This window comes from Apaloderma vittatum, unplaced genomic scaffold (genome assembly GCF_000703405.1).
Source record: "Apaloderma vittatum isolate BGI_N311 unplaced genomic scaffold, ASM70340v1 scaffold30666, whole genome shotgun sequence".
Classification (NCBI taxonomy): Eukaryota; Metazoa; Chordata; class Aves; order Trogoniformes; family Trogonidae; genus Apaloderma; species Apaloderma vittatum.
In genome coordinates this window covers 16,293-30,130 of record NW_009723924.1, presented here as the reverse complement: position 1 = coordinate 30,130, position 13,838 = coordinate 16,293, and the positions used below count along the sequence as shown (strand labels likewise).

At 46.3% G+C, this 13,838-nt stretch overlaps 1 protein-coding gene across 1 annotated transcript in view; it reads left to right on the top strand.

The window, feature by feature from the left end:
• FAT2 (FAT atypical cadherin 2) overlaps window positions 1-13,838 on the top strand; it is a gene marked incomplete at its 3' end in the record, with an annotated part of 56,686 nt that overhangs the window by 26,563 nt on the left and 16,285 nt on the right. The window contains 8 exon segments of the mRNA XM_009872294.1: window positions 1,194-1,333; window positions 2,639-2,914; window positions 3,362-3,572; window positions 4,341-8,393; window positions 10,533-10,729; window positions 11,348-11,501; window positions 12,263-12,496; window positions 13,265-13,654. Of these exon segments, the coding sequence (XP_009870596.1) occupies window positions 1,194-1,333; window positions 2,639-2,914; window positions 3,362-3,572; window positions 4,341-8,393; window positions 10,533-10,729; window positions 11,348-11,501; window positions 12,263-12,496; window positions 13,265-13,654 (5,655 nt within the window).

The window sequence follows — 13,838 nt, the reverse complement described above, 5'->3', positions numbered from 1 at the left end:
TTTCCCTTTGGCACAGTGCAGAGAGCCCTTTTCTCCCTTTTCTCTGGGAAAGGGTCTCTCCTTTCCTCTGTTTCTGCTTCTTTCTGTCTCCTTCCCAGCAGGAAAATAGTGGTCCAAATGGCTGGCATCCACTGCATTTCTCCCACAAGGGAAAATGTACAATTTAACAGCCAGCCAAAATTTCCCCAGCTAGTAAAAGAATAAAGCAGAATCTAGAGCACCCCGTAGCTAAGAAGGGAGAAGTTGAGACCTGGGATGAATTGCAGAAAACTGCTTCTACCCCTCTGTATCTCAGAAGAGTGTAGTGGCATTTCACGTGTGACAGAGAACTAACAGGCCACCAGCGAGCGAGGCATGAGAGAGGCACTGCCATGCCAGGAATGATCAACAATAGCGTGAGGGACAGCCTTCTGCCGCGGAGCTGCTCAGGCCCACGGTTCCCTGCACTACGCAGCCATCTGGGTTGGAGGCAACAGGCTCTGCTCACCCTGGAAGTACCGTCTGCCTCCCCAGCTGTTCAAGTATTGGGCTTCTTTGGGTAGCTCGCAAGCTCCCAACCGTGGCAATGAAGACCATTGCTGATGTGCCCCACAGCGTGACCTTGAATTGGAAGCCAGCAAGAGCACTGTTCAGCTCTGCAGGTCCCTGATCCATGCTGAGCCCGTGGTGCTGCATAACTGGAGACCTTGAGTAAATAAATCAATGGTCAAATGTGCCTGTTGCAAATCTAGGCAGGACATCACATGCATACATGCATCCATCTCCTCCTCCTCATTTTTTCTAATTCCCCCTCACACTCCATTTCATATTCCTTCATCACCATCTGTGACTACCTCTTTGTCCAGATTCTCCCTGTCCTCCCTGTCTCTATCACATTTTGCATTGAGTTTACAGATTTGGGGGAGATCTCCTACGGTACTGTCCCCCATCTAGCTGTGTGCAAAGAGGTACAGCTAGAGTGAATGCCTACACATTCCCATTTGAGGTACGTTGCCTGGCATGCCACATATCTGTGGCTGGGCATGAGCAACTTGCGTGGTTTGTGTATGGTGTCTGGAGGGGACATCCTTTGGATCTCCAAGCAGCTCCTAGAATCCCTTCGCTTGTCGAGACTGCCAGCACCTGCAGATTGCTCCAGACAAAAGTCTAACTGCCCTTCCCACTTCCTTTTCCCATCTCTTCCCTTATCCCAGGTGGCGACGATGACATGGATTTTGATATTGAAAAGAGTACAGGCAGCATGGTCATTGCTAGACCCCTCGATGCAAGGAAGAAATCAAGCTATAACCTGACAGTAGAAGTCACTGATGGGTCCTCTACCATCAAAACCCAGGTAATGAGGTTTTTTTCTTTGGCAAGACCCCATCTAGTGTGAGTACTCTGCTCACCCTGTATTTCTTCTGACTCCCCTGAGCTCTGGATCTCAGAGCTCTGCAGAGATGCTGTGCCTTCTGAGTGGCCACACGAAAAGCAAGTGCTGGTGAAAGGAGGCTCTTTGCTCTCAGCCATGTCCCCGAGCCTCAGCTGAAATGGCTGCTGAGATCTGCCCATCTTTATCTACCCTCAGGAGGGGTATTCAGGGCTTGATCTTTCACCAGCCATTTTCTCCACACATAAGAATTGGCCAGAAACCCAACCCTCCCTGCACAGGAAGACCTAGAACGTGAGTCACCCGTCAGTGACGCTTATCGTGGGAAATTCACGGCAGAGGTTTGCGGGGGTGATGAGTGAGGAACACTACCATTCCTGTGAAACGCTATGTCAACTCTCTTCAAGTATTGTTCCAAATAAACAAACAAAGCCCCACCTCGCCTGGTGTGCATTCCCTGCCACCTTACATCTCATCCCTACGTTTATCTTGGCATTCAGGGCCGCTAGCAGATGTCAAAATCCTGCTTCTGCAAAACACCCATGGCGTGTTCAGGGCTGCTAAAGGAAGCAAATTATTACACTTGATTGGGACTTCCTAAGATGCAGTGAACACATCAGTAGGGGGTGAGGACAGTCAGGGTAGGAGACCAAACAGAAGAAAGTAGGTGGCTTTGCAGGCAGGATTCAGGCAGGCCATTCACAGGGGTTTGCAGAGGGGCAGATTTGGCTAAAAAGTGTAGACCGTAATCTTTTGCTTCTACATAGCTTCTCCACGCACCTGCTGCTCTTCAGACAGGCCAGCTCCTCCCTTCCCTTACCAAACATCCCCCGCTTTGTCAGCTTTCTGGTGTGTAATTTAATGAAGGCTGGTGTGGAGGCACCAGCCAGCAAAGCTGGCACCATAGCTGAGCAACTGCTGCGCTCCATGGCAGGCTCTGACGGTTTCCCCATCTGCCAGGTGCAGGCACGTTCAGTCTCAATGGCTTGCCAGATTTGAGACATTAAAAAAAAAAAAGAAAGAAAGAAAAAGAAAGAAGGTAAACTAAAAGTCACTAAGGAAAGGTACAGCAGGAGTTCCTTGGGGAGAAAGACAAAAGAGCTCCCTGTCGCCATGGGTGGCAAAGACCCAAGACTTGGAAAGCTGTGACAGGTACAAGGCTCAGAGCATGGCTACACCTCAGAGGGGTTGGTAGCTAAGATTTTACATGGCTACATAAGTCAGGTAAACCCGTGTCTCTGCTGCCCTTACTGTACTGTCTCCCCACAGGCGTTTATTCATGTGATTAACATCAACCAGCACCGTCCCCAGTTCCTGGAGAGCCATTACGAGGTGAGGATTCCTGAAGATACCCGCTCAGGGAGGGAAATCCTTCGAGTCAGTGCAACAGACAAGGATAAAGGCAAGGGGCTCATCTACACCATCCATGGCAGTGTGGACCCCAAAAGTTCAAGACTTTTCCAGTTGGATCCAAGCAATGGGGTCCTCACAACAGCGGAAGGCTTCAATTCCCAGCCCATGCCTCAGCACATCTTAACAGTGATGGTGAGTTCTAGCCAAAACCTGCTAAATCCATCAGTTTGGCTGGGATATACAGATCACTGGAGAAATTAAAACTGGTTCTAGTCGTTGAGGAAGGATTTCTGTAGAACAACTGGGAAGAGGAAAGCAGGGTGCTAACCTTAATAATACAAATCTAGGTAACACCCTGCTTTCTTCTAACCATGTGCTGAACCCTTTATTTGCTAATTTGACCGAAGGGCCACCAGATTCTTAGACAAGAAAGTACAGTGAGTCATTGTTAATGTTTGCTTCCAAGTTCTGGGCTGAGCTTTGGTGCTGAGACTTACAGGCTCAATCCCACTCAAGGGGTTGGTACTACAGAAAAAATGCTACCTTCTGCAAGAGTCCTGATAAACTACTTGGAAGCCTGGTGCAGCAAGGCTGCCTACTCCCTGAGTTGACTGTATCTGCTCTTTCTCTGCCATTCAGGTACGAGACCAGGAGGTCCCCATCAAGAGAAACTTTGTTCGAGTCATCATCCATGTGGAGAACTGCAACCTTCACCCTCCACAGTTCAGCAGCATCCATCATGAAGCAGAAGTGCTGGACTCCGCAGTGGTAGGCACGGAGGTTGTACAAGTCAGGGCCCTTGATCAGGACCAAGGAGCCAACGCTGAAATCCACTACTCCCTTCAGGCAGGTGAGAGCCATGCTACAAAACAGTTTAGGATATGAACATGCCTGCATTTCCATGCTCTAGCTGGTGGCCAGACACAAGAACAGAGAGAAGGATCTGTGTTCAGCTGTTAGGCAAAAATACTCCAGTTCCCACAACAGCCATCATCACTTGCACCGTTTCTACCATGGAATGTATCCTTGAGGAATGATGAGCACCTTGTCAGCATTGGTTGATGGTGGGTTTGGGTCATCCAGGCTCACTGGGCGAGTATTCTATCATTCACTCTAAAGGTTAAAACTTAAAATATTTATGGTTGTGCCACACTGCCTATTTAGGAGGTGAATTCTTTGCAGCAGGCAAGCCATTCTTTGCTCCATCTTTCTCACTGCAATTTAGATCAAGGACTGAGAAATTTAATTGCTCTTGAAGTATTGGTAATTATAAGCATGACAGGGCTTGAAGCAACTAGTACACTCTCTCCTACCATGTTCTGCACACGAGGCAAAAGCTTCAAACACATGCTCTTCCACCACTAAATATGCTCAAATTAGAAGGGTATTTATCTCTAATTTACATTTTGATTGATTTAAAAGTTAGCTCATAGATCTCAATAAGTTCATTGTTCTTAGAATGAAAATTATTTAGATATTAATGAAGATTGCTGTCTCCCAGTGAAAGAAACAGATGTTAATTAGGTCTTAAATCAGTAACATCTATGGAAAAGAGGTTCTGAAAACCAAAACCAAATGAGTGTCTGCATTCCTCACTTTGTAATTTCTTCTCTTGCAGGTAATGGGGAAGGCTTCTTTAGCATCGACCCGTATTCAGGAATTATTACAATTTCCCAGAAACTGGACCCATCCAGGCAGGAGCGATTTACTCTTATTGTAAAGGCAGAAGACCAGGGATTCCCCCAACTTAAAGATTCTGCTACAGTACATGTCCGCATTAGACCCTCTGATCGAACCCCTCCAAAATTTCCAGAGGCCGAATACATCACAGAGATCAGTGAATCCACTGCTGTGGGCTCTCCTCTGATCCAGATTTCAGCCACAAGCTTGTCACCAGTCAGCTATGAAATCAAAGATGGAAATGGAGATGGAGTGTTCTCCATGAACTATCAATCAGGCCTTATTTCCACTCAGAAGAGCTTAGATTTTGAGCAGGTATCCTTTTACCAGTTGAAAGTCCGTGGCACCAACATGGCTGGAGCATTTATGGACACAGTGGTACTTATCTACATCATAGATGAGAATGACAATGCGCCCACCTTCGTTAAGCCTTCCTTCATTGGCTGGATCATGGAGAACGCTCCATCACAAAGCATGGTTCTGGACGAAAGCAATGCTCCCCTCGTGACCCATGCAACTGATGCTGATCAAGACTCCAACGCTTTGCTAGTCTATGAGATTTTGGAACCGGAGGCATTAAAATATTTCACAGTAGATCCCAGCACAGGGACGCTGACCAGTCGAGCTGAGATAGACTACGAGCTCACCCCAGTTTTCCATTTCAGTGTACATGCTCGTGACAGTGGAAACCCCAGCTTATTTGCATCCAAGCCAGCCAAGGTCACGATCTATGTTAAAGATGTGAATGATTCACCTCCAGTCTTCCTCAAAGACATTTATGAGCTTTCTGTCTTACTACCTGCCCACCCAGGGATGGAGGTTTTGGCAGTGCAGGCAAAAGATGCAGATTCAGAGGTGACCTACAGCATCGTGGAGGGCAACTTTGATAATGCTTTCTATATTCATCCACTCACAGGTCTCATCTCCATTCTTAATGCTACTAGTCTGGGAAGCTATCGTGAACTCACGGTCAGAGCTGGTGATGGTTTATACAAGACTACCACTCTAGTTAAGATAAATTTAACTCAAGCACAAGGTACTGGCTTAAAATTCGATCAAGATATATATACAGCAACTGTGATGGAGAATTCTACAGATGAGAAGACTCTCACTGTTCTTGGGGTCAAGGGATATCAGCTAAATGAACCACTTTTCTATGCACTTTTGAATGGAAAGGAAAGATTCAAAATGATCCAGGCATCTGGAGTACTCCAGACCAAGGGTGTGAAATTTGACCGGGAAACCCAAGACATGCATGAGGTAGCTGTGGAAGTGAAAGACAACAGGAAACCACCAAGAGTGTCCCAAGCCACAGTCAAGGTTTATGTAGAGGATGTCAATGACAATCCACCACAGTTTGAGAATGTGCCATATTACACCTCCGTGCAGGACGGCACAGAGCCAGGTGATGTGCTTTTTCAGGTGTCAGCAACAGACAGAGACATAGGGGATAATGGAGCCATTACCTACTCATTTGCAGAGGACTACAAATACTTTTGGATCGACCCTCACCTAGGGGACATCTCACTTAAGAAGCCTCTTGATTATCAAGCTTTAAATAAGTACAATCTCCGCGTCATTGCTAAGGACAAAGGCGAGCCTCCCCTCCACGCTGAAGAGGAGGTTGTGATCAGCGTGAGGAACAAATCCAACCCTCTGTTCCAAAGCTTGTACTACCGAGTGAAGGTGCCAGAAAACATCCCCCTCTACACATCTATCCTCCACATACAGGCTCGCAGCCCCGAAGGCTTACGTCTCATCTACAACATCATGGAAGAAGACTCCTTGAAACTGTTCAACACCGACTTCAAAACCGGTGTCCTCACTGTCTCAGGCCAGTTGGACTACGAGCTAGAGACAAAACATGCCTTCACCATTAGAGCCACAGACACAGCGCTAGGGTCCTATTCAGAAGCCAGAGTGGAGGTGGAAGTAGAGGACATTAATGACAACCCTCCCATATTTTCTCAGATCATCTACACGGCGTCTGTCTCAGAGAGTTTGCCAGCACAGACCCCTGTTGTCCAGCTCTTTGCTTCTGACAAGGATTCAGGCAGAAACAAAGTGGTCTCCTACCAGATCTTGGATGATGGTTCAGATGCTACCAAGTTCTTTAATATTGATGCCAGCACAGGCCAAATAACAACAGCTCAAGCACTTGATTATGAAACAAATCAACAGTTTCGCATGAAGGTAAGAGCCACAGATCACGGGATGCCTCCACTTAGCAGTGATGCCCTGGTAATCATAGATGTGACGGACATCAATGACAATCCCCCCGAGTTCAGCCAGCTTCAGTATGAAGCCAAGGTAAGTGAAATGGCTACGTGTGGGCATATCGTGATAAAAGTTCAGGCTCTGGACCCCGACAGTGGAGACACCACCCGACTGGAATACGTGATACTCTCAGGCAATGACAACAGGCATTTCATTATCAACAGCACTTCTGGAATAATATCCATGTTCAACCGCTGCAAAAAGGACTTGGAACCATCCTACAATCTCAGAGTTTCTGCTTCAGATGGAGTTTTCAAGAGCACTGTGCCCGTGTATATCAATACCACAAATGCCAACAGATACAGCCCCTCCTTTCAGCAGAATGTGTACGAGGCAGAGCTGGCAGAAAATGCTGAGATAGGCACCAAAGTGATCGAGCTGCTGGCTATTGACCCAGATGGTGGACCATATGGCACCATAGACTACACCATCATAAATAAACTTGCCCATGAGAAATTCTCCATAGACAATAAAGGCCGTATTGCCACACTGCAGAAATTAGACAGGGAAAATTCAACAGAGAGAGTCATTGCCATTAAAGTCATGGCCAAGGATGGGGGTGGGAAGGTGGCATTCTGCACTGTCAAAATAATCCTTACAGACGAGAATGACAACCCACCTCAGTTCAAAGCCTCTGAATACACGCTGTCCATCCAGTCCAATGTAAGCAAGGGCTCCCCTGTCATCCAGGTCCTGGCTTACGATGCTGATGAAGGTGCAAATGCAGATGTAATTTATTCTGTTGACTCCGTGGAAGATGTGGCAGAAGATCTTGTGGAGATCAATGCTGCCACTGGGGTTGTTAAGGTCAAGGAGAGCCTTGTTGGTTTAGAAAACAGAGCCTTTAACTTCAAGGTGAAAGCTGAAGACAGCAGACCCCCTCACTGGAACTCTCTTGTCCCAGTAAATCTTCAGATTGTCCCCAGGGAGGTGACATTGCCAAGGTTTTCTGAGCCCCTTTATACATTCTCTGCATCTGAGGATCTTCCAGAGGGATCAGAAATAGGGTCAGTCAAAGCTTTTGCAGAGGATCCCATTATATACAGCCTGGTGAAAGGAACCACTACAGAAAGTAACAAGGATGAAGTTTTTACACTAGATGAACAAACAGGGGCTTTGAGAATCAAAAAGACCATGGATCATGAGACCACCAAGTGGTACCAGATTGATGTTATGGCTCACTGCTCACACCAGGAGACTGAGCTGGTCTCTCTGGTGTCTGTGAATATCCAAGTGCAGGATGTCAATGACAACAGACCTGTCTTTGAGGCAGATCCCTACAAAGCTTTTGTCATGGAGAACATGCCATCAGGAACCACAGTCATTCAAGTGACAGCTAATGACCAGGACATGGGAGGTGATGGACAAGTGACATACAGTCTGGAAGCAGAATCTGGCAACCTCCGAGGACTCTTCACCATTGATGGTGAGAGTGGGTGGATCACCACGCTGAAAGAGCTGGACTGCGAAGATCAGGAGATCTATCGGTTTTATGTGGTGGCCACTGACCATGGCAAGAAAGTCCAGCTCTCTTCCCAAACCCTGGTGGAAGTGACTGTCTCTGATGAAAATGATAATGCTCCACAGTTCACCTCAGATTTCTATAAAGGATCGGTAATCGAGAATGCGGAGCCAGGGCAGGTTGTTGTCACACTGAGTACCATCGATGCAGACATCTCTGAGCAGAACCGACGGGTCACGTGCTACATAACCGGTGAGTTTTTTCTGACTTTAAATCTTCAGTGAGCAAGAATAGTGTATCATCCCAAAGTGAGGGTCTGGTACCTTGTCATACAGAATATTAATACAGAAGTAATGTTAGACTGACAGTACTATCAGAAGCAGGAGATGAAGCCCGAGCTTTGTCATGAGCCGGACTCTTCAGTTAAATGAGTCTGGGGTATCAAAAACTCTCTAGTAACTAACTGCAGTGGGTGGAATTATCATTATAATAACTGTCTCACCACTGAATCGCCCTATATATTTGGAAATAAATAAATAAATAAAATAGATTTAAGTAAGCATACAGTGCTGTAGATATATTTATTTACACTTTCTTAACAGAGGAATAATTAAGATAGTGTAATTGTAATACCTATTGGAAGGACAGAAGTGGTGGTAGGGCAAGAAGAAAGGTATTTTCTTGCATAGCTACTGTGATCTCTGTGTAAGTTCTTTGACATGGCTTTTGACATAGCTTTTTCTCCTGCAAGTAGTACAATCAGTTTACACATCGCACATATGTGCAGCCTACCTGTATTTTTAAGTAACTATATATATATGCACATAGGATTCATATGTATATTCCTAGTGTTAAATGTATTTCTTATGAAGTCATTTAGACTCCGAATTAGCAAACAAGTAGACCTCACAAGGCTGCAGTTAACCACACTGAGACTGCCATGTCGTCAGTCTTAGTGAGGGTTTAACAAGAAATACTAAAGATGACTCTTGCATCCCTGAAACATCAGTTGTGTCAATTAAAATTAACCACTGCAGCAAAACAACCAAAAAAATTATACCGGAATGTTTGTTGTTCGCCTGCACAAGTAGAAGCTTGATTTTACAGTACTTTTTGACCCCAAAGGGTCTTTCTCAAACCTGGAACAGATACTTCAAATTAAAATGTTTGTTGGAACTCAAATAAGGACCCTTCAGGGTCAAAACATTTAGCCAGATCATGCTGCAGCCTGTTATCTGTTATTGTAGCCATCCAAAACAGGGTAGGAATGCTGGTACTTTCAATTGGTTTGTGGCATGCCTAGGTGTTTCCAGGCTTTTGGGAGGAAGGATTTAACCCATTTATGTATTCATATTTCTGCCATCCTAAAGGTATTAGTGACTCCCAGATACTTTAAACCTGAGAGAACGCACCTCACATTAATGGTAGACACCATACACAGTCTGCTGTGTTCTTACAAGCATAGATCAAACCCTACCATAAACATGTAACCAACCACAGCACACGGCTGCAGCAAAAGAAAGGAGGAGGTGAGCACAGAGCTTAGGGTCACAGACACATTGGTTTCAAACACACAGAAACTAAGTCTGAGCAGGGGCTGGAGATCTCCCAGCATCAGAAGAAGGGCTAGCAGAGGTCTCATCGTGCCTCCTGATTCACTGCCTCATCACCGCAGAGCAAATATAAGCAGAAAGAGAGTGAATTTAATTTTTCCGAGGCCCTTCGGAGGCTTACACAAACAAGCCCTGCAGCCAGCTCTCTTCACTGCCTCCCATTACCTAACATGCTCCCTCCTTCTGCCCAGCGGTGTGGGTTCATCAGAGGACACACGCTCCTTGCCAGAAGACAACGATTCTCCAGAGGCAGCATCCACCCCATTTAAAATCTACTCTGTGTAACATCAGGAGGAGTGGCATGGATCTGGTGGACTGAAGAGCCTGCCTAGTCTGGATTTACCTGTTTCTCATCATTTGGCTCTTGTAGAATCAGAAAGTTGACCCAGAAAGTGCAGCTGTATATTAAATACATCTATAGGTTAAGAGGAAGTACAACTATACATGGTACTGCAACAGTAAGATCCAACCAATGTCTGCAGGGTATTTGCAGCTCTCAGATCCCTTTAGAAACATGCACCAAGAAAGACCGACACACTTCAGGAAGGTGAGACAATGCGGTTTTGGCAATGAATACGCACATCTGCAGAACATTACCGAGACATTTTTGCCATCAGGAGTTGCTTCCTCCCTCCAGTGTAATTTGCAGATAATGAATAAGAGGAACAGGCAGGGTATTCCCAGCTCTGCCTTTTCCTTACTGCACCCCTTTCCTTACTGTTTCTGCTTTTCAGCACTCAGTAAATACCTTTTTTCCTTGCCTCCTGCCCCCTTCTAGAAGGAGACACACTGGGACAGTTCACAGTTAACCAAATTGATGGTGAATGGACAATATCTTCCAAGAAGCCTCTCGACAGAGAAGATACAGAGAAATATCTCCTCAAGGTTATGGCCTCTGATGGGAAATTTCAGGCTACCACCGAAGTGGAAATTTTTGTTCTGGATATCAATGACAACAGCCCTGAGTGTGGCCAGGTAAGACATCTGCCCTGGGACATCGGGGGCACAAGGGAAGTGGCTGGGAAGGAGAGAACACAATAGCAAGAAAGGACAGAAAGAGCGTGTTAAGAGGGTTTGGCTTGTCATAATTCTTCTCACACGATCCTGTTGCTTTGATTATGCTTAGCAATTTTAATTAAGCTGCGTGTCAAGTAAGAACATTAAATCTAGCCTCCAAGCATATTTGCCAGCTCTAAGTGAGCGCCTAAGCATTATGAAGAATAATTTTTGGAGATAAACAATGCCAGGAAGCCTCCTGGGTAGGGGCATGTAAATTACGGAGTTTTATATCCTGCTAAGTGGAGAGATTCCCATCAGGAGGTTTGCTACTGTAGAGAGCTGATCGCTGGTGTGGATGTTACCCATGGTGAGAAAGAACAGAGGTGGTTGCTTCCCAAAGGAGATTCAAAGGCTTGTGTGAAATGAGCTCATTGGGCCCAGTCCACACCCCGGCAGCCAGCAACGTTGTGTTCCCCTACAAACCACACAGTTTATCCTTCTCTACGAAGCTTCTGCTAGCCCACTCTTCCTCACACGGGATGAAGGTATTCTGGAGATGGCTCAGATGTCAATACCACCTTCTGTCTTTGTCAGATATTCTACAGTGGGAGAGTCTCTGAGGATGCTCTGCCGGGTCTTTTCATTTTGAAAATATCAGCAACAGATCCCGACGTCGGCAGCAATGCTCAGATAACGTACAGCCTCCACGGCCCTGGCGCAGAGGAGTTCCGGCTGGGCCCACACACAGGTGAGAGCTGGGCAACAGGGTGCTTCCATCCCCTTCCTCACCCACTCCCAAGAAATGTCAGCTACCGGCATGGCTCAACCCTTATCTCCTCTCAAGTAAACAAAAGGACTGTTCATTCCAGCTCTCCCAAGCTAGGAGGGAAAGGCAAAAAGGCAGGTTTATCATGATATGGTATAGAGGAGAGTGAGCTCTGCATCTTCTTGCTAGCTTTCTTTACAAATGCAGGCATTAGTGTTGCTAAAATGAAGGGCAAACACTAATGCTAACAGCCAGGTCTGAAGGAGGAGAGACCAGCAAGTATTTGGCTTGGGCCAAAGACCTAAACTCTAAAAATCGTCTGATTGGGTCTTAGGCATCATTATTTGCCCAGAGAGACACAATGATCATTCTAGAGATCACTTGTGGTTCATTACACTGTGGAAAGTGTAATGCAGCAGGGTTTATAAAGGTGTTTGGAAGAACAATTTACTTACGAGCGCTTTTATCCCATGACGGCATCCCTTGCATGAAGTTCAGCCTGACTTGCAGGACTCCCCGTGCCAAGCCCTGCCAGGGCACCGGCTGGCAGGGATCTGAGAATAGCCCCAAGCAATGTGGTGTGGACACATCCCCACTATTAGCTGGATGACAAATGATGTTCAAACCCAGTCTCTTGTCTCCCACGGTTCATCCAGGAAAGCAGCGTTCTTCAACCTCTGAGCTCTCCCTAGGCTGCGGCTGCAGTCGCAGGAGACAAGATCATCTTCTGTTCTTTCTGACAGGGGAACTGACCACTTCTGCACCTCTTGACCGCGAACAGAAACCCCTGTACCATCTCGTTGCCAAAGCCACCGATGGCGGGGGCCGCTCCTGCCAGGCAGATATAATGCTGATTGTCGAGGACACGAATGACAACGCCCCGAGATTCTTCCCCAGTCACTGCGCCGTGGCTGTTTTTGACAACACCACGACAAAGACACCTATCGCTGTGGTTGCTGCCAGGGACCTTGATGAAGGTGAGTCAGAACGGGATTTACTTTTTAGGAGAGTTCATCTTTCATCCTGAGTAGAAACCATTGAAACTTAGGGAAAGTCTACAGCAATGGGCATAGATGATTGAATCTTGGCGAAGATGTGCCTGGAACTCATTACTGGCACGTTCTTGACTAGCAGCCTGGCATCAGCATTTTTGTGACCCTGTAGGAAGTGCAGTATCTGTAGAAACACACAAAGACGGACTTCGAGGACAAGCTCAGTAACTGTAACCGTCATGCACAGCACAAACGTGACACATGGTTTGTCTGCAATCCAAACCAGACAGAAACTCAACCAAATATGGAGACTGAAAATTAACATACTAAGGAAAGAAGGACTTTTAGATCTGGATGAGGTAGATGATATGGATGAAGTGGTCCTTCTGAGGATGTGAAGATTCTCAGAAACATAGGAAAGGCTCCTTTCTATAAACCTCCTCAGCAGAGACTGACTTTTCAATGACAGAGAAGAAAGCAGATATGAAGAGAAATTACTTTTAAAAAGAAGGGATTTAAAAACGGGAAGCACCAATAAATACAGACAGATGATGCTGATGGAGGATGGTGAAGGTGGCTAGATGACTGAACCTACAGATGGACAAGGGCACACCTGGTGTTCATACAGTCTCCTTTTTCCCTAGAAATCTGAGGTCATTAAGTACATGTAGTCCTAATGATTTAAAACTAAGCTCACAAAACCAGCAGCGTTCCTATCCACAAATTAATGTAGTCTGTCCCTTATCCTTCCAGGTCTTAACGCTGAGGTGGTTTATTCCTTGTCTGACTCTGCCAATGGACACTTTTCAATTGAGGAAACCACAGGGGTGATTCGTCTGGAAAAGCCTCTGAAGGATTCACAGCATTCAGCATTCGAGCTGACAGTCTGTGCTACTGACCGGGGCATCCCAGAGCCCCTCTCTGCTCTTGGCACCGTCACTGTCTCTGTTGTGGATCTAAACGAATATCTGCCAGTTTTTCTGGCCCCTGAATACGTGGCCATAGTGAAAGAAGACGTGGCTGTGGGTACGGAAGTCCTCAACTTGTCAGCCTTGACAAGGGACAACGCGGAAAATACCGAGATCAAGTATGAAATTGTGAATGGCAACGACCACGGGAAATTTCAGCTCAATTCAAACACAGGTAAGATCATCTCATGCCCAGGCAGGTCCAGGTTGACCCAACATCAAAGGCTGTGCTTGTATATGTTTTCTCTGGTTCTCCTCCACTTGGCTTGCACTTTTTCTGCCCTCTGCCTTTAGCCAGCACAAGGGTAGGGAATACAGTTTTTGACCCTGAATTTTGCCAGGCAAGTCACTTAAGGAGT